This window comes from Tasmannia lanceolata, unplaced genomic scaffold, assembly GCF_043159265.1.
Source record: "Tasmannia lanceolata isolate RefF3 unplaced genomic scaffold, GAP_Taslan_0.1 ptg000003l, whole genome shotgun sequence".
Taxonomy (NCBI): domain Eukaryota; kingdom Viridiplantae; phylum Streptophyta; class Magnoliopsida; order Canellales; family Winteraceae; genus Tasmannia; species Tasmannia lanceolata.
In genome coordinates this window covers 7,409,513-7,428,398 of record NW_027518680.1, presented here as the reverse complement: position 1 = coordinate 7,428,398, position 18,886 = coordinate 7,409,513, and the positions used below count along the sequence as shown (strand labels likewise).

At 38.0% G+C, this 18,886-nt stretch overlaps 2 protein-coding genes across 4 annotated transcripts in view; both read right to left on the bottom strand.

The window, feature by feature from the left end:
* Positions 1 to 277: 277 nt before the first annotated feature.
* LOC143849840 (phosphoinositide phospholipase C 2-like) lies at positions 278 to 1,431 on the bottom strand. Its single transcript, XM_077359099.1, has 3 exons — positions 1,267 to 1,431; positions 1,087 to 1,173; positions 278 to 614 (listed from the first exon to the last, which is right to left on the bottom strand). The coding sequence occupies exons 1-3, from the start codon at positions 1,393 to 1,395 to the stop codon at positions 321 to 323; spliced, it is 510 nt and encodes a 169-aa protein (XP_077215214.1). The 5' UTR covers positions 1,396 to 1,431; the 3' UTR covers positions 278 to 320.
* Positions 1,432 to 9,434: 8,003 nt separating this feature from the next.
* LOC143849830 (linoleate 13S-lipoxygenase 2-1, chloroplastic-like) overlaps positions 9,435 to 18,886 on the bottom strand; it is a 63,605-nt gene continuing 54,153 nt past the window's right edge. For 2 of the 3 annotated variants that reach the window (XM_077359056.1, XM_077359067.1), the window contains exons 4-10: positions 15,655 to 15,972; positions 15,478 to 15,563; positions 13,250 to 13,360; positions 12,732 to 13,033; positions 11,549 to 11,815; positions 10,351 to 10,692; positions 9,435 to 10,038 (exon numbers count right to left, since the gene is read on the bottom strand). In XM_077359056.1, the coding sequence (XP_077215171.1) occupies positions 9,621 to 10,038; positions 10,351 to 10,692; positions 11,549 to 11,815; positions 12,732 to 13,033; positions 13,250 to 13,360; positions 15,478 to 15,563; positions 15,655 to 15,972 (1,844 nt within the window). In that variant the 3' untranslated portion in view covers positions 9,435 to 9,620. Of the gene's footprint in view, positions 10,039 to 10,350; positions 10,693 to 11,548; positions 11,816 to 12,731; positions 13,034 to 13,249; positions 13,361 to 15,477; positions 15,564 to 15,654; positions 15,989 to 18,886 lie in introns of all 3 variants that reach the window. The other variant, XM_077359078.1, reaches the window with a different exon arrangement.

The following is an 18,886-nucleotide window of genomic DNA, read 5'->3' as shown; positions in this document are numbered from 1 at the left end:
GATTATTTCAAGAATTTTTCTGTATATGGGAGAAATTTGTTACTCAGATCAAGGCCTGTAAAAGTTAATGAACAAAACAACCGCACTTAAGATAAACTCGACTAAAAATCAACAATCAAACACCCTTCCCATTTATTGTCGATTGTTCGACCCATTTCATGATGTGCTAATCATAAAATAAAGCAACAAGACGTTACAACAACATTTAGATTGCAATATCCAACATTTAGAGCTCTAAAGCCAGGTATATATGGCCAATATAATAAACACAATGAATAATTGCAGGAAAATCTGAACATCAATTCAAGTATGGAGCAATCTCAAACAAATTCAAACCTCATAAGTAGCTTTACAGACTTGAGCTTTTCTCCCTTGCGATCACAAAGCGGCACAGCTCGGATCCCTGACCTCAACTCTGTTATAGGCAAACAAGTCTGGCCAGCAAAGTCATCCTTCTCAGACATATCATACTCATGCACTTCAATCCGAAGCAAAGCGAGTTCTGGAACAGTCAATGGGAACGTAAACTCCTCATCCCAAACAGGTGTCCAGTTATCCTCGATAGTTCTTGTTTTCTTCATTATGGTATCATCTGGTACTCCTGCTATCCCGACCTGTAGACAGATTGATTAGTGGATACAGGCTTTACATTTTTGCACTATCCATGTTTTCACAACTTTTGTGGTGTGGTTCATTGATATTTCTCCCACACTTTCTGTTTTTCAAAAGTACTATACATTAATGGTGGCCCTATGCCGCTCTTATGAGTATAGTACATGAGAGACTGACAGTCTTTCGCTCTTTCAATGAAAAAAAGGACTCTTTTGGCTTATAGATTGTTAGAAACATCAATACACGCAGAAATAAATGGACAGAATAAATCAGTAAAGAATGGGCACATATTAATTTGTCTTAACCAGTTTTGTTTAAAAGTCGACTACAATTTCAGTGAGAGATTGGTGGTCTACATTGTCCTCCTGAAGTAAATAGTACTTGACTAACCGAGCGCAGCTCATGGCAGTAGATAACCTTAAGAGCAACCATGGCGCGATGTGTGAGCAAAAGATTAGAGATTCATCATTTTACCCTTGCATAGAAGTCTGGTGGCGAGTATGCATCAAAGTGTGTTCGACGGAAATCCAAATGCCATCCATCTCCCACATATACTCTCACCTGTTTAGTAATAATGGAGCTCAAATCAGAGTTGGATATGCAAAAGAAAATACTCAGGACTCAAAAAAGTCAGTTCTGCGGGAAAATATTCACCCTCAATGTTTTCTTCACAGGAAAATGTTTCTGAGGATCAAAGACCTCAGTATTTGAATCAGTCTTCAACAGAAAATCAGGTTTTTTTACATAACCACACCCTCCATTGGCTCTGAACATTCCATGCATCAACCAGAGTGATCTTCCAAATCCCTGTCACAGAAAGACCCACTTGATTCTTTAATGATGCCAGCAAAATTATGAGAAATCATGTATGAAGTAAATGATTTGGTTCTGTAATTACTAAGCTTTAATGTAAATACTTTTGCTTAAACCTATGATGGTGATACTAATGCAAACAACACGGGTTTGATCTAAGCAGTCAAATATTACGCAAATGGAATCTTTTTCTAGACTTTTTCTTTATGAAAGGTTAAGGTAATGTATTGAAAAAGAAAAGATGAGATGACCGACCTCATCACAGGAAAAAAAAAAACCCAGGAAACAACTCCAAATGCATCAAGCATCATTAAAAATTGTTTTTCGATTTTAACAATTGTTTAAATAACTTGAAGTGGCACAATCTTTTTCTTATTAATCATCATTTTTATTTAACTTTTTTGAAAAAAAAGGAAAGGAAGGAATCGTGGATGTCTAATTCATTGTTTCAGAAAGCGGATGTGGGTCAAAACGCGGCGAAAGCAAATCCTACTCAACTCGGCATGATGCGGCCGAGTACACGGTTGATGTGGGCGTAACTTAGGAGAGACCAAGCAGTTTTGATTGACTAGGGTAAAATGCGGACTCGGACAAGAATGCGGCTAAGGTAAAAGAGAGTTGACTCAGGCCAATCAGGATGACATGGGGAAGTGTTGAAACCATCTATGGTCCCTTGCATGTTTGGCATATTCGGCACCTCCTCCCATAATGAGTCACATCTCGGTAAATGGTAGGCCAAAAATATTTCTCTTTCATTGATTAGTTCCACCGGAGCAGTCAAAGTCCTAGAGTAATCCATTAATCGAAACGATTTTAAACAGAAAAAAGGTGATGCATATATAATACAAGCAAATCACTAGGAATCGAACAAAAGAAGGGGAATTGCTTTGGAAAATCAATAATCTCACAAAATACAAATTGAATTTTCACAATACAGGTAGAGAGAGAATTCAACAAAGCTACTTTGAGAAATAAATAAGATCTCACAAAATACAAATTGAATTTTCACAATACAGGTAGAGAGAATTCAACGAAGCTACTTCGAGAAATAAATAAGTAAACGTCGAAATTCAAACATATGCTCATGAGCACCATAAAAGTGAAACATGTAAGTACTTTCCATTGAATTTGCTGCAATTATGAATACATAAACAGTACCAAAAATCCTAAACCCACAAATCAGTCCAGTCTACCCCAATTAAGTTCGCTGCAACCCTTAGATAATCACTACGCAAAACTAATTTTTATTATGAGACAACGAACATCGAATTGGCAAGAAGAATACATTTTTCTGTCCAAATTTTACAAAAAAGACGAACTGCAACTTCTAAAGACAAACTAAAACTTCTGAAGGTATTAGAAAAGATGGCATGTTTCCTTTAAATTTTTCATTAAACTAATGATTCAAAGATAAGAAAAACTCATTTCCCCGCCATTCTTCCCCAATTTTATTTGCTTTGATTCTCAAAATCAAACAAAGAAATACAATTGAAGGTGATTAAGCTACCGTAAAACATTGATTGGAGCAGAAATTGGCAAATCAGACAAAGCATCCCTTTCCTTTTTTCTTTTCTTTTTGAGATATAGCATTTTATGTGTTCTAGATTTAGAGGTAGACCTGTAATAATATTGTAATCCATGCATCAATGATGTAACTATGGTAGACTAGTATATTTTAATGCTTTAACATTTTTTCCTTTTTCTATGTTTTTATGTTTCTAATGCAACATCATAAATGCATTGATTTGGCACTATATACATGGATAAGTGATGTTGACTGTTGAGTAGTTGCAGAATAGTAACATTTCATTATTTGTACTGTTTTTATTTAATTTTCCTACTTTTTAGTACTTTTCATTTTTCAAAAGGAAAATCATACACTCGGATGTGGAACCAGATCCATGGATACATGACTAAGTTCCAAATTTCGGATTTTGTATGGACTTCAGTCCCCACGAAAGTGGAAGTATTCTGTGGAAGCCTATAGAAGTCCATGGAAATCTTGTAAAAATCATAGAAGCTTAGGGAAGTCCATGGAAATTATTGAAATTTAAGATAAAACCTCAAAAAATACTAAAATAAGTACAAATATACACTTAGAAACAATCACATAAGCAAGACAACCATCCATAATGGTTTATCAAGATCAAACACCTAGTGACACGCATAAAACAATAATGATCATTTTAAGAATAAATATTTTTTGAAAATTGATGAGTGTGCCATTTCTTTTACTGCTCAACTAACTCATCTTATTAATGGAATGGTACTAGTACTTTTGTGATATATGAGGCATTTTTATTATGCGGGTGCACCTCAAGGAATCAAACTTAGAACTGGACTTCGACTTTGGTGCCAATGGATGTCGACACAGGTCCGTCGAAATTGACACACATGTGAACAATTTACTGCTCAAGAAGATAAACAAATTGGAGCATCAAAGATTGATTCATCTGGTGTTTCTCCACTACAACTTGAAGTTTCGAGTAAGGCATATTTTTGTAGTAAGTGCTTTTATTCACCCGTGCTATGAGACACTGATTGGTTCTATTATGTTTTAAGAGTGTTACCTGAACACACTCACTGGACTATTCGCCAGAGTAGAGCGCGAAGACTCTATCATGATCTAACGAATCTGACAGATAGGAGCTCATAGCTGTCCATTCTCGTGAACATAAGGAGTCTACGGGCCTTGATCAAAAGCCAGAAGCTTCGGCGAAGGGGTAGGTGTATAGAGGATAAACTGCCGATTAGAGGGCGAGCGGAGCATAAATCCCATCTCACACAAGTATCCCCCCCCCCTAAGCCTCTCTGAAAAACTCGCTTGGTGAAAACCAGTGTTTAAAAACTCGTCGACAAGCCAAGGAACTCGCCCGAGTCGGCAAGGATTTTTCTTGGTTGCATTCTGCATTGCACCACCGCATTCCGTGTTTTGCCCTACAATCTCTAAAAACTCCTTTGACTCTCCCGAGTTATAACCACATTCTTGGCTGTATCTGCGCTTAGTCGACGAGGATTTTTCTTAGCCGCGTTCCGCGTCACATCCGTGTTTTTAAACACTGGTGAAAATGGTAAACACGACAGCCCTTGGGCATAGTTGGGGTACCATTATCTCTCCTTATCAATTGAATCATTCAAGAATACAATCAAGCGTTTATCACCTTTGATCACTCCCGGCTCATTTTCAGGGCTGTGTGGCTGCTCTTACGTGCAACAGACCATCCACAAAATGCCTTTTGTGATGGACGCTAGCAAATCTCTCTCTCTCTCTCTCTCTCTATATATATATATATATATATATATATATATAGAGAGAGAGAGAGAGAGAGAGAGAGAGAGAGAACGGTTTCTACACACAAGTGTAGATAAGTTACCTACACACTAGCTTAAAATACAGTGGAGGGCATATTGTTTGGGTGATCCAAACTGTTCATTTGATTGGCTCTCACATAGATAGGGTGTCCACAAAAAATCAGCTCCATAGGATCATCCCAACCCTACGATTTGTGGAGGTAAAATGGACGTGTATAAACCTTTACAAATCTGTCCATTTTTGCCTCCACGGTTCGAAGGGTTAGGATGATCCTATGGAGCTGACTTTTTGGGCACACCCTATCTATGTGAGGGCCAATCAAATGAATGGTTTGGATCTCCCAAACAATGTGGGCCTCCACTGTATTTTAAGTAGGGCTGCAACTCGGGTCGGGTTTTGGAGAACCCAACCCTACCTGAGAAATATCTCGGGTCGAGTTTTTTTTCCAGAAAACTCACGATTCCCATGATAAATCTCGGGTCGGGTCGGGTCGGGTTTTTTCACGTTGACGCAAATTTTTAAGGAAAATTCTTGTTTGGCAAGGCAACTCAACTCATAGAAGCAGAAATGACACTCACATTACACTTGAATCAAACAATGCTGTAATCAAACAATGTTGTAATTACAATCAAACAATGCTGAATCAAACACTTGAATCAACTCAACTCATAGAAGTAGAAATTACAATCACATACAATAACAGTGGGTGCGTGGGTTTTCACTTTTAACTTTTAACTAACAATAGAAAAAAATGTACATACTATAACTTATGTAACTCGGGTCGGGTCGGGCCCCTTCAAACCCGGCTCGACCCGAGATTCATGCGGGCTTTTGAATGCTCAACCCGGCTCGACCCGAAACCCATGAAACCTGAACCCAACCCAGGCTATTTTCGGGTCGGGTCGATGCGGGTCGGGTAAAACCCGGCTCGAGTTGCAGCCCTAATTTTAAGCTAGTGTGTATGCCTCCATTGTATTTTAAGCTAGTGTGTAGATAACTTATCTACACATGTGTACAGAAACCGTTCTCTCTCTCTCTCTCTCTCTCTCTCTCTCTCTCTCTCTATATATATATATATATATATATATATATATATATATATATATATATATATATATATAGAGAGAGAGAGAGAGAGAGAGAGAGACAGAGACAGAGAACATTTCCCACACACTTGTGTAGGTAAGTTACCTACACACTACCTTAAAATACAGTGGGGGCCCACATTGTTTGGGTGATCCAAACAATTCATTTGAATGGTCCTCACATAGATAGAGTGTCCACAAAAAATCAGATCCATAGGATCATCCCAACCCTACGATTTGTGGAGGTAAAATGCACGTGTATAAACCTTCACAAATTAGTCCATTTTTAGCCTCCATAGTTTGAATGGTTAGGATGATCCTATGGATCTGATTTTTTGTGAACACCCTATATATGTGAGGACCATTCAAATGAATTGTTTGGATCACCCAAACAATGTGGGCCCCCAATGTATTTTAAGGTAGTGTGTAGGTAACTTACCTACACAAGTGTGTAGGAAATGTTCTCTCTTATATACATATATATATATATATATATATATATATGAGGAAACTGTTGGTGAGCTTAAGCTCACCAAACTTATAGTGAGCTAGCTTGCCCAATCACATGGGTCCCACATTTTGGGGAGTGATCCAAACCATTCATTTGCAAGGCCTTATCATAGATAGGGTGAGTCTGTCCATTTTTGTCCTCCACAAATGGAGGGGTTAGGATGATCCTATGGAGCTGATTTTTGGTACACCCCCCATCTATGTAAGGGACTTTCAAATGAATGGTTTGGATCATCCTAACAAAGTGGGCCCTCATGTGATTGGGCAAGCTAGCTCACCGTAAGTTTGGTGAGCTCAACAGTTTCCTCTATATATATATATATATATATATATATATATATATATATATATATATATGCATGGGGTGTTTGAGGATATATGCGTGGGGTACATGAAAATAGGTGCTTTAAATGCTCATCTACGAGCAAAACCTCTAAAGAAAAGGTAAACACTATACTATGCTTAAATAACGCAAACTTTAAAATAATGAATTGACTTGCCAACTTAATTAAGGGAAGAGTTTCCAAAGTGTCTACTAGAAAACCCAGACTTCATTCAAAGACACCATGAGAAGACAACGAAACAATATAAAGAACCAAAGGGGATGCTCTAGTGGGTGGAGCATAAATCGTTACACACATTTTGGGCCCACTTCATCAATCTGAACTGTCCCAGACTGGACCCTACCTGGCTTCCTTGGACAGTTCAGGGTCCAAAGTTAACTAACAGATGATTTTGGTTTGCTCATTTGGGGCCCACTTCTTCAATTACGTGTACTTTGCTTTGCTTTGTTCATTTTGTATTACTATTTTACAAAAGTAGTCGCCTGTTCCATGGATTGCTAGAAGGGCTCTGGGAGTTGCAGGGTCTTTCCCATAATATGGTTAGCCGATCTCAGCCCATTCCTCATAAATTAACGTATTTGGCATAGTGATTGAACAGAACCTTATATCTCAAGCCGCAAATCATTGAAACCTAAACCCTAAGTCGAGAGAAACCATGAGATTGAGAGACCCAGAGAGAGGGAGAGACGAATAGAGATTGAAAAAAGAGAGGGAGAGATTGAGAGAGAGACATTAAGGAATGAGCATACATGAATCAAAATCACTGGGGTCCGTGGAGTTGTGCCATCGTGGAGAACGAGAAACACTAGAACAAAACTTGTCATTTCAATTTTCCATAAAATAACGAATTTTCAACGTGTGTTTTTGTAACTTGATGAGTTTTGCGAAAATCTGAAAAGGGCCCCTCCCGAAAGTATAGACGGGATAACTAAGATGTTACACTAGTCAACAAGATCCCAAAAAAGTCGAGAATTTTTGGTTGGAAGTTGGACAATAGTACTTCCAAGAATGATTGCTGTCTCGGGTTGTATCCAGAGTTCACTGGACGTAGGGACTAGAATAAACGGATTGAAGGTGCAGATGGAATAGGTAGTAGGCCTTGGGTTCTCGGGGACAGAGGTAATGTGGGTGATAGGATCTGCATATTTTTGGGTTTGTCCTACCTTGTTGTGGTTGACTGGTGGGGGGATGATGCAGGTGCATCTCGCCCGATGACAATGATCAACGGTCAAGATTGTCAGAACCTTGATCAACGGTCAGATCAGAAGATATAAGATGGCAACTAGATCAATGGTCCACGTTGATTACTACTCTTCAATAGAGTCCTATTTTAGTTTGGAGTTGTTTTAATTATTTTTAGATATTTTCTTTAATTGGGACGTCCAAGGAGAGAATGTATTTAGGGAGGTTTACTTTTACGTGGATTGAGTTGAGAGAATTTAGGAGTTTTACTTTTGGTAGGATTTTCTTTGAGTAAAATTAGGAAGTAGTAGAGAAACTTTAGGATTCTAAAATGGGGAGTGATAAATCGACTCCCCAAATTGATAAATCGACTCCCCACGTGTCTTTCTCTCTCCTCTGGGTTAGAGAGAGAAAGAGGAGAGAGATAGACACATGGGGAGTCGATTCATCCATTTGGGGAGTTGATTTATCACTAAATTTGGCTTTCACTGTTGATCGTCCAAATAAGGAGATATCCTAGGGATTTGTTTTATTTCTTAATTATAGTGAAGTTAGAGTTTATTTAGGATTCTTCTTTATTTTGGCGATAGAAAATCTATAAAAGGCCATCCATTGTAATTGTTTTTAGATATCTTATTGTGAATAAAATTTTAGTTGCCTTAATTTGCGTCCCAACGTGATAGCCACCACCCGCTGTTATCATTGAAAACAAGTCCACTGCTACTTGTTGTCGCCTTTCGCAAGCCATCTGCTGCTTGCTTATCATTGTTGCCGCTCACCGTAGAAGAACAAGCAATCCGTTCCTTGTTTAGAGAAGAGGCAGCCATATTTTGCTTGCCTCTATCTATTTACAAGGTATGTTTTACAGTTTCCCTTGGCTAACACTACCCCTAGTCGTTGTCTTGTTTTGACAGACCATAGAACCTTTAGCCTTGCAGCCAATGGAACCACCGACCATCAATTCCATCCTTCAACTGACAAGTGACAACCCATCTACCCACATATTTCAATCAACCACCTACATTCAAGCCTAAATTCCTCTGAAAACCTGTCCCTATTTTAGACCATAATCCTCTGGCCATAAAAAAAAATAAGAAATATATATTTCCGTTGTTTTTTTATTGCGCTCGCTACCTACCTGTGTATTTCAAATCCAAGCTTCCCCATGCGTTAGCGGACATGAAGAGGTATGGGTGTCTTCTATAGTTCTAGTTGCGTTAAATAATTGGCTATCCCCTATCCTAACGTTATGATTGTTCCAGTGGGGTTATTCCCCTCTATTTTCCGTTCTCGTGGGGGGTAAGTAGCTTCCCTTCTCCCACGACATTTACCCCAAATGTTGTGATTTGACTTAGTCATCTTCAATCTAATAATTGAAAGGCTATTGATGTTGGCACTACCATATTTTAATAATCGCAAAAACTCAGCTTGTCTTTTATTTTTTAATTGGCTTCATAGAGCACTTTAGAAACTGTCATAACCTTTTTACAGCTGATTACATAATAAAAGACAAGATATTAGTGCAATTATTAAAACACAGCTGATTACATAACTAACCAAAGTGGCTACAATATCTGTCTATTACGGTTGTGTACCTTTCGATGTTTATTTTAATGAAAGCCTTAACCAGAGGCAAAATTAACAGAGCAACATTAATTCCTACCATGAGTCGTCTTATTTGGCATTTAATATCTTATTAAAAAGGACATGCTAGACTTAACATGAAAAAGATTACCAAAAAAGGGGCAATAAAAACTACTTTCAAATGGAGATGCTGTTAGGAACACCCATTCCTGTGACCCCAGGTACAGAGAAGGGTTTAAGAAACTCGTACGGGACAATACCAGCACCACTTCTATTTTTCAGAGTTGGATCCGCATTCCTCCCATCTATGATCCCTTCAATCTCCTTTATTCTCTCACTAAACTGTTCGAATGCCGCGTTTATAATTGGTTCCTCCACCCAAGCCCGCTCTGGCACATCTCCTAAATACTCCTCCTCAGGGTTATGGTTCGATAACACGGCCAAGGTTCTCATCACTGTGGTGGCCTGAATTTGGCTAGGCAAAAGCTCTAGTAGTGTAGATTCTGGCCTATCCAGAAAGCGTGCGTATTCTTGGCTTGACTCATCTTCTATTGGTATGTTCTTTCGAGCAATCGTGGGCCGGTTGGGGAAGTACCTGTTGAAGTATAAATGATTAAATAACACCAACTCTGACAGCTTAAGATTTTTCGAGTAATTGGTCGATTCACATGGCGTTTGCACACAGGAGGCATTAAGTATAAATGATTAAAGGGTTTTGCCTATTCGTTAAGGTGCATTGAAAACATAATTTTATACAAGTTTCCAATGAAATTTCAAAACATTCTCAAAACGTGTGTAAAATTAGGTTTCCAATGCACCTTAATTAACCATTGCTCTAACAAAACCCAAGATTAAATAACAACTTTAATAACTTAAGCTTTTGGAGTAATTGGTTGATTCACATTACCCTGCAAATTGATATTGGCCGAAGTTGACGGCAGCGTGGTGGCCGGAAGCAACCCAAATGATAGTTGTAAGGATTTGGATTAGATCATCGGTGGTTTTCAAGACCGGCCACCATGGTTCGTCTTTCTTGTCCTCGTGGCCTTTTGTTTGGATTTCAGTCCACCATGATTGGAGTTCAGAGTCTGATGAAACGCCTTTAGGATCAGGATAGTAGTGAGTGACATAGTCGGTGATCCATTGCTTGAGGGCTGACCAGATGAGGAGGCCATCCTTGGCATAAGGGTAGTCCTCAATCGTCAATTTTAGGCCCTCGGCGGCCGTTGGATCCTCAACCGCCATGCCCCTATTATTTTGGAACATGAAAGTAGCTTTAGTTACCTAAGATATCGAAAAGGAAAACACTTCCAAAGATTGTGGTTTATTTTATACGCTTTCCCACCTCGAGCTTTGGGTGTTTTTCATTGAAGTAGTATGCTATTTGAATGAGTTTTCTTTTTGATTAATTTATTTTAGGGAAATTTACAAAAGAATTTCTTTGAATATCTGAAATGATAGGTGAATGACACTATTATTTGATTTAATATACATGCCCCTAAAAGAAAGTTTTGCCCTCTTCTTCTTTTAAAATTTTTTCTTCTTTTCCATCTCCGTCACCGCACTGCAACGTAGAAAATGAAGAAGGGAAAGAGGAAGACGAAGAGGACGAATCAAAAAAAGAACAGGAAAAGGAAGAGAAGCCATTAAAAAATAGAACAAGAAGAAGGAATAAAAAAAGGAAGAAGAAGAAAAGACGGAAAAAGAAAGAAAAAGAAAAACATGAAAGCAGGAAAAAATGGAATACGCCATTTCAAAAAAAAAAAAAAAAAAAAAAAAAGGAAAAAATGGAATACACTAGAAAAAATGCCGGAGAAAATTGTGGATGGATTAGTATGCAATATTTACACCAATAGTATGATGAAAATTGTATGTTTGGAGAAAATTAAGAAAATACAACCATATTTTCATCATAATTTGATTAGGATTAGAGTTTGTCCTATTTATATAAGATCATTGATTTATTTCAATCTTTAAATATCTTGTACTTTTAGCTATATCATATTTTGAGATTGTATAAAGGAACAATTCCCTTCTAATATTACAGTATTAGTTCTGCTAATGTAACTGAACAATCAACAACTCAAGATTATAGATCGGATTACCTTTTAATCAGGTCTGCTGGTAGTGCCTCCGTGTCGAATCTCCACAACTGGTGATAGGCGTCAGAGCTTATTTCCATGGAGTACTTACTTGGAGAGAAGCTGAACTCTATGATTCCGTTCGCATTGATGAGATAACCCCGTGCGAGTGCATTGATCTCCATTGTGTACCGGAGATGGGGGTGTAAAAGTCTATAAATTGGGTGCATCACACTTAATTGCCGATTTGTTGCAATTACATAAGGCTCTGTGCAGCAATGAGTTCTTAGCCTGCAAAAACATAGATCACATCCTTATAGATTTGAAACATAGTGATGAGAGAACTTCAATGTTTCACCAGTTAAGTTTGATTTTAAGAGATTAATTTTTTTTGGCAAAGTTAATCTCAATAGTGTTTTTAATAGAAATGTAGTGTTTTAACATGACGAATCAAACAAAATGCTTAGAGAAATAAAATTTTACTCAACTTTTGATCTTTTGAATCCTTGCTGACTTTGGGGGGGAAATAGGCATAATAATGAGACCCAACTATATTGAAGGAGAAGATGCGATTCAAAGAGTAAAATTGTTCTCTTAATACCAAAAGCACAAGGATTGAATCCTAAGATGTTACACTAGTCAACAGGCTTACATGTCAAAATGGGGATTAACATTTCCTAACTATATTTAGCTTCCCTAGGCTATCACTAACACACTAACAAATATAAACCATAAATAAAGTGGATGACTTGTACAATTCCAAAACAAAACCTTAGTCCCACGAGCATAAACCCCCAAGAGAGTAAATTTCCAATGTAGTCAAGTCAATGTGATAAGTCTCAATTTAGTCGGTCCTAAAGTATCGAATTTCCAATGCATCAATATTCAGTGGGTGCATGGCCAGCTACGCACATGCATGTAGCAAGTTTCAAGATAGTCAATTGGTAAAGCTTAGATTTCCAACAATGAAATGAAAGGTAGGTGGATTCTTACAAGAACTTCGATGTTCCACCGTTTAACTTTGAGATAAATCCTTTGGTTCACTCTCACTATATTTTTTTAATAGAAATATAGTGTTTTCTCACGACGAACCCAACCAAATGCTTAAAGAAATACAAGAGTATTTAATGTTCGATCTTCTGAATTCTTACTGACTTGGGGGCAAGAAAAAAAGGCCTAATGAAATGAAAGGAGGGCGAAGTCTTACCAGTGGCTGATAAGCTGGTGATGGCCAGAGCAATGAGCAGAGACGTGAGCTTTAGCGAGCTTCCAGAGCCAGGAGTTGGTGGCATCCCAGCCAGGAGTAAAGACTCTCTTCCATTGGGGTTGTGTTGGCGACGAGGGGCGAGTAAGCTCAATCACAATGGGCATCAGAGTGTCCTCATGGGAAAGAAAGAAGAGTGTGCGTGACCCATACAGTGTGGTGTCTTCTAGCTTTCTTACTTTGTTCACATATGGTAAAAACAAATCATGATAATCTAGAATGAACAGCTTTTTCTGCTTGATGGCCTGCAAAAAATAAGTGGGGTTAGAGAGATGATTCCTTCTCTGTAGCTCTTCAACATATCTAATACCATCTCAGCATCACCCTATTATTTGTATATGAACTAATGAGATGAAAAACGTGCGTGGTCATACCATTTCCCTTGAGAGAACCCAAGAGTGTTCTTAACTTTTGATAAAAAAAATAATAATTATATAAGAGCATGTTGTTTTCTTCCTTACCTCTTCCACTGTCATAACCGATTTTATTTCTCGTTCAATAATTTCTTTCGTGATTGCAGACTCCGGTGGGCCATAGATCTCAGGATCGAGTTTGCTCGACAATGGGAATTCCTGCACAAATTTCAATTTACATTGCATAATTGAAGCAATTTAATTAACATGGGGATTGAGCCTTTAGCTCAAATGGTTAGTCTTTGTATCTCAATCTAGAGGTCTTAGGCTCAATCCCAGCATGACTAACTCACCTTTTGGGCTGATAATTTTTAATATCAAGGAGTTATTGGGTTTTAAACTCAGGACCTGCCATATATGAGGCAATAGCTCTAGTACCATGTAAAACAACTAAGTACCCCAAAAGCTTAAGCTACTAGAGTTGATGTTATTTTTTTCTTGGTAGGCTAGTTGATGTTATTTAATCATTTGAAAAACACGTTGAAAACAGGATTTTGTCTTGAAAATAAAGACAAAAGTGAAACTGCCCAACAATTTGCATTTAGTGGGGAGTCACTTTGTCTTCTTGGGCATCAGCGCATGTATCATACCATGGGATTTTTTTTTTTTGAAAAGCGACATGTTTCATTGATAGAAGAGCAATGGGGACCAGAAGTCCCACAATACAAATATCAAAAACTGGATCGAGGATACCCAGAACCAGCAAGTATAGAAGTAATCAGAGAAATAATCTACGAATCTAATTCCGACCTATTGACAAGATCCACAACCCAAACTTCTGAACATACTAAATCCCCTACCTCTTGTCAAAACTGACCTCAAAAGGAATCCCAGGAAAAGAAATCCAATAACAAAAAAACCCCATACCGCGAACCAAAGCAGAATGTAACCCTAAAATAAAACGAACAGTATTTCCAAACCTTGCTATCAAACCAAAAGCCCCAAAAAGAGGGCTGACCATAATCCATTATCCACTCAAAACCAAACCTCAAATTAGAATATAAGAAAACCCCACTAGATTAAGCCTAAATTTAGCCGCACCCTTCTCCAATTCCTCTAAAATGTGCTTGATAAGGAAATCCGGCATCTCGAAGAGGAGCTCCACTGGAATCCGTTCCAATCGACTAGGGCATATTCTTTCAGCGATCCTTTCTTTCACTCGTCGAATTCCAGCCACCTGATTAGCCTCCCAGTTAAGCCTCCTTGCATTCCTCTCTTCTTCCAAAACAAGTTTGAAGAACAGGTGGTTAAATAGCAGGGAATAAGAATCACTTACCTCAAGTGAACCAGAGAGCTTGAAGAAGGTGAACGGGCAATTCTGGGCTTCTTGTCTGAAACTTTCCCATTGCTAACCAATTAATCGTCAGCAGTTTCTAGTGGTGTAAGATCCACAACATAGGCCCTTTCTTCATCGTAACACTTTCTTCATCGTAACACATCAATTCAATCCTACTAAGGATTTACTTTGTTCTCTTGAAGATTTAGGGTTTTCATAAATGGATAGTCAAGAGAGTATCATTCCTTCTGGTAATGGAATTAGAAGGCGTCTGGATGAGGAGATTAAGATCATAACATGAGATTTTGTCATTATTTTCAAACGAAATCCCGTTTTGCTAGCAGCTGTCTTAATCATTTATACTTCAACATCCTCCACGTTAATATAATTATGCTGTATATTAAACGAGGTATACTAAACTCAAGGCACCCTTTGAAAAAATCAGCTGATCAAAGGGTGCTCCCATTGGCTGCATGTCACCAAAGTGCATTATATGAAAGGATGCCCATGAGTTTAACATTAAATGTACTTTGGTGATGTGCTGCCAATGGGGGTACAATTTCAGCTGATTGTTGCAAGGGTGCCAACTGAGTTTAGCATTCCTTGTATTAAACACCTCGCTAATAGGATCCCATGCATGCATGCATGCTTCTACTTAATAATGTTCTTACCGTAACCAATTTGATACAGAACGCATGGCGTTGAACATTGGCGGAGCCAGGATTTACCCATAAGGGGGACAGGCTTCAAATTTTAAAGGGGGGCCCAATTGAGTTGGGCCTATTAAGGACTCTGGCCAAACTCAACACGGGCAGCTGCCCCCCTTATGCTACATGTAGCTCCGTCCCTAGCGTTGAACAAGTCTTTTATTTTTTATTTTCTATATTTTCGTCATTTTATTTGTTGCATATTTTTTAGGCATCAAATCTTGATCTTTTAGCATGATTTTAGAAAGGTTTTTTCTGCATGTATGCTTCTAAGTTTCAATATATGTTCTTACCGTAACCAATTGAATGGCCATAGGGTTGATGCCTGCAAGAGTCTGACGAGCGAACTCCTCGTCTCTAATCCAAGAGAATATGTCTCCTATGGAGAAAAAGTAAGGAAAAAACGGGTAAGAGAGAGGTATCATTCAAAAAAAGATTGAGAGAGAGAGAGATATTGATCTTATTCTTACTTTCAATCATTTTGGGGGTCTCAAAGAGTAAGAGGTTATCCTGACCATCTTTAATAGCCTTAACAAACTTTGCGAGGAGTTGCCAAAAGATCCCATCCTTTTTAGGGGGTGGTAAGGTCCCACCTGCATTAAAGAGGCTGTCTATGTTCTTGAAAAGAGGGAATCCGAGCTTCGTATCCACTAAAGCTGTCTCAATGGAAGAAACTAAAGCATGCAATACTGATTTCAATGTCTTTGCTGAGAAGGTCAGTTTCGTCACCTCCGAGAATGCTTCATCTCTTGGCACATAGGTCGACCCACTTTTTTCCGATAAAGGATCTGAGTCATGCACACACTATAAACAACATTAATTTCTCAAAGATAGATTTAGGACATTCTATTTGCGTCTGGGAAATGATATTTCCACCCCTTCTCCCAAAATTCCACCCGTTTTGTTTGTCTTTTACTGAAAGTAAAGTGATGTTTGTGAAATGACAAACAAAAGGTAGGAGCGCAACTTGGGTCGGGTCCAACCCGAATCCAATGGGTTTAACCCGATTTCTACCAGGGTTAGGTTGGCCTTCTGTTGAGTTGGGTTGGGAAAAGCCAATCCGATTTAATTATGGATTGGGTTAGTGTTGAGGCACATCATCATAAGAAGGATAGATACACGAGCTTGGTATGAGGGATGCTTTCTATTTATAAAAGATTACAACAATTTCTTGTTATAAGAGATTACGAGAGAGAGAGAAGGCAGAGGTTATGTCTTTAGGAGATGCAAAAGAACATGTAAAATTCAAAATTCAAAATTTTATTGAGACCCGACCGCAACTTCGAACTATATATATATATATATATATATATATATATATATATAGAGAGAGAGAGAGAGAGAGAGAGAGAGAGAGAGAGAGAGGAAAGGGTTCCTGCTAACGTTAGCAGCTAGCTTAGCTGCTAACGTTAGTGTAAAACAAGGGTGGGCCACATTGTTGGGCTGATCCTAAGCATTCATTTGAAAGAACGCATCATGGATGGAGTGTGTACCAAAAATCAGCTTTAAATGGACAAAGGAGTAGAAAATGAAACATTTATTTGAATTTCTTCCAAAATTCTAATAGAATTACACATCACTTTTTTTTTGCTTTTGTTAACAAATGAGTATAAAAGGAAACATTTATTTGAATTTCTTCCAAAATTCTAATAGAATTATACATCACTTTTTTTTGCTTTTGTTAACAAAGGCCCCCATTAAAGCTCCATATTTCCAATCATACCCCTTCACAACATCTATTTTACCCTGCTTTATAAATTTTTTATTATATATTTTGTCCACAAAGTCAACATGGTGGCCTTTTTTCTTTGCAAGATTACGGATTTGATGCATATGTTACATAATACTACGTATTTTTGTTAACATATTACATAATACTACGGATTCAGGACACCTTTCAAAATATTGATGAACCCGATTATTTTTTAACAGAGAACGCGTGCGTTTGGTACATAATACCACGGATTTCGGCCACCTGTCAAAATATTCCGAATCCCACTATATCTCTATAGCAGAAGAGAAAAGGGAATATTTTTTTGATTTATTTTAAAATTCTGTCAATTTAACACATCAACATGTTGGTTTTTTATTGTTTAATGCCCTTGCCATATGTATGTCTAAACTAACTATGTGAGGGTAAAAAAGTCATTTTATTATTTGCCCCCTACTTTTTAAATATGAATGTGTCACAAAAGTCAACATTGGCAACCTTTCTATATTCAAAATTACAGAAAGTTTGTAGTAATTACATGATATTACGAATTTCAGTCACCTTCAAAAATATTGACGAATTCCGGGCACCTTAAGAGGCACAACAATTATGGAAACCTCTATAGATTGGAGGGCTAGGATCATCCTATGGAAATGATTTTACAGGCACAACCTATTTATGTTGTGTTCCATCACATGGACGGTTTAGATCAACCTATGATGTGGTCTGTACAGTTCTTTGTCGGCCCGTGCATCGCACGGGGTCTTTTACTAGTGAGTGTGTGTGTGTGTGTGTATATATATATATATATATATATATATATATATATATATATATATATATATATATATATATATATATATATATATATATATATGAGGAAAGTGAAGCTACACTGCCGGTGTAGCTAACTTAGCTACACCGTCGGCTTAAAATACAATGGGCCCACATTGTTTTGGTGATCCAAAGAATTCATTTGATTGGCCCTCACATAGATAGGGTGTCCACCAAAAATCAGCTCCATAGGATCATCCCAACCCTACGATTTGTGGAGGCAAAAATGAACGCGTAAACACCTTCACAAATTTGTCCATTTTTGGCCTCCACAGTTTGAAGGGTTGGGATGATCCTATGGAGCTGATTTTTGGTGGACACCCTATCTATGTGAGGGCCAATCAAATGAATGGTTTAGATCACCAAAACAATGTGGGCCCATTGTATTTTAAGCCGGCGGTGTAGCTTCACTTTCCTCTCTCTCTCTATATATATATATATAGGAGAAGAGAAGAGAATAATATTTTGATTTATTTCAAAATTCTGTCAATTTAACACATCAACATGGTGGTTTTTTACTATTTAATGCCCTTGCCATATGTATGTCCAAACTAACTATGTGAGGGTAAACAAGTCATTTTATTGTTTTCCCCCTACTTTTTTTAATATGAATGTGTCACGAAAGGCAACATTGGCAGCCTTTCTATATGCAAAATTACAGAAAGTTTGTAGTAATTACATGTTATTACGAATTCTGGACACCTTTAAAAATATTGACGAATTCTAGGCACCTTTAGAGGAACAACAATTATGAAAACCTCTATAGATTGGAGGGCTAGGATCAGCCTATGGAAATGATTTTACGAGCACAACCTATTTATGTTGTGTTCCATCACATGGACGGTTTGGATCAACCTATGATGTGGTCCTGTGGACCCCGATCCGGGAGAGAGGTGGGGGATGAGCCCCCAGCGGCCTCTTGGATCATCCACGTGTGAAGGAGAGCTCTACCAAGGAACTCTCGAAACGGTTGCCACCCTCATAGCATAGCACGAGTGGCGATATAAAAGAGATACCTCTCGATTCGGGAACAAGTCCGGATTCGAAACGTATCTAAAAAAACTCAGAGTCGCCATCTACGGTATACGGCCATGGATCCTTTAAACAAAAATATGCTCTGTATACCATGGATAACCAGAAATATATATGGGGTCGTG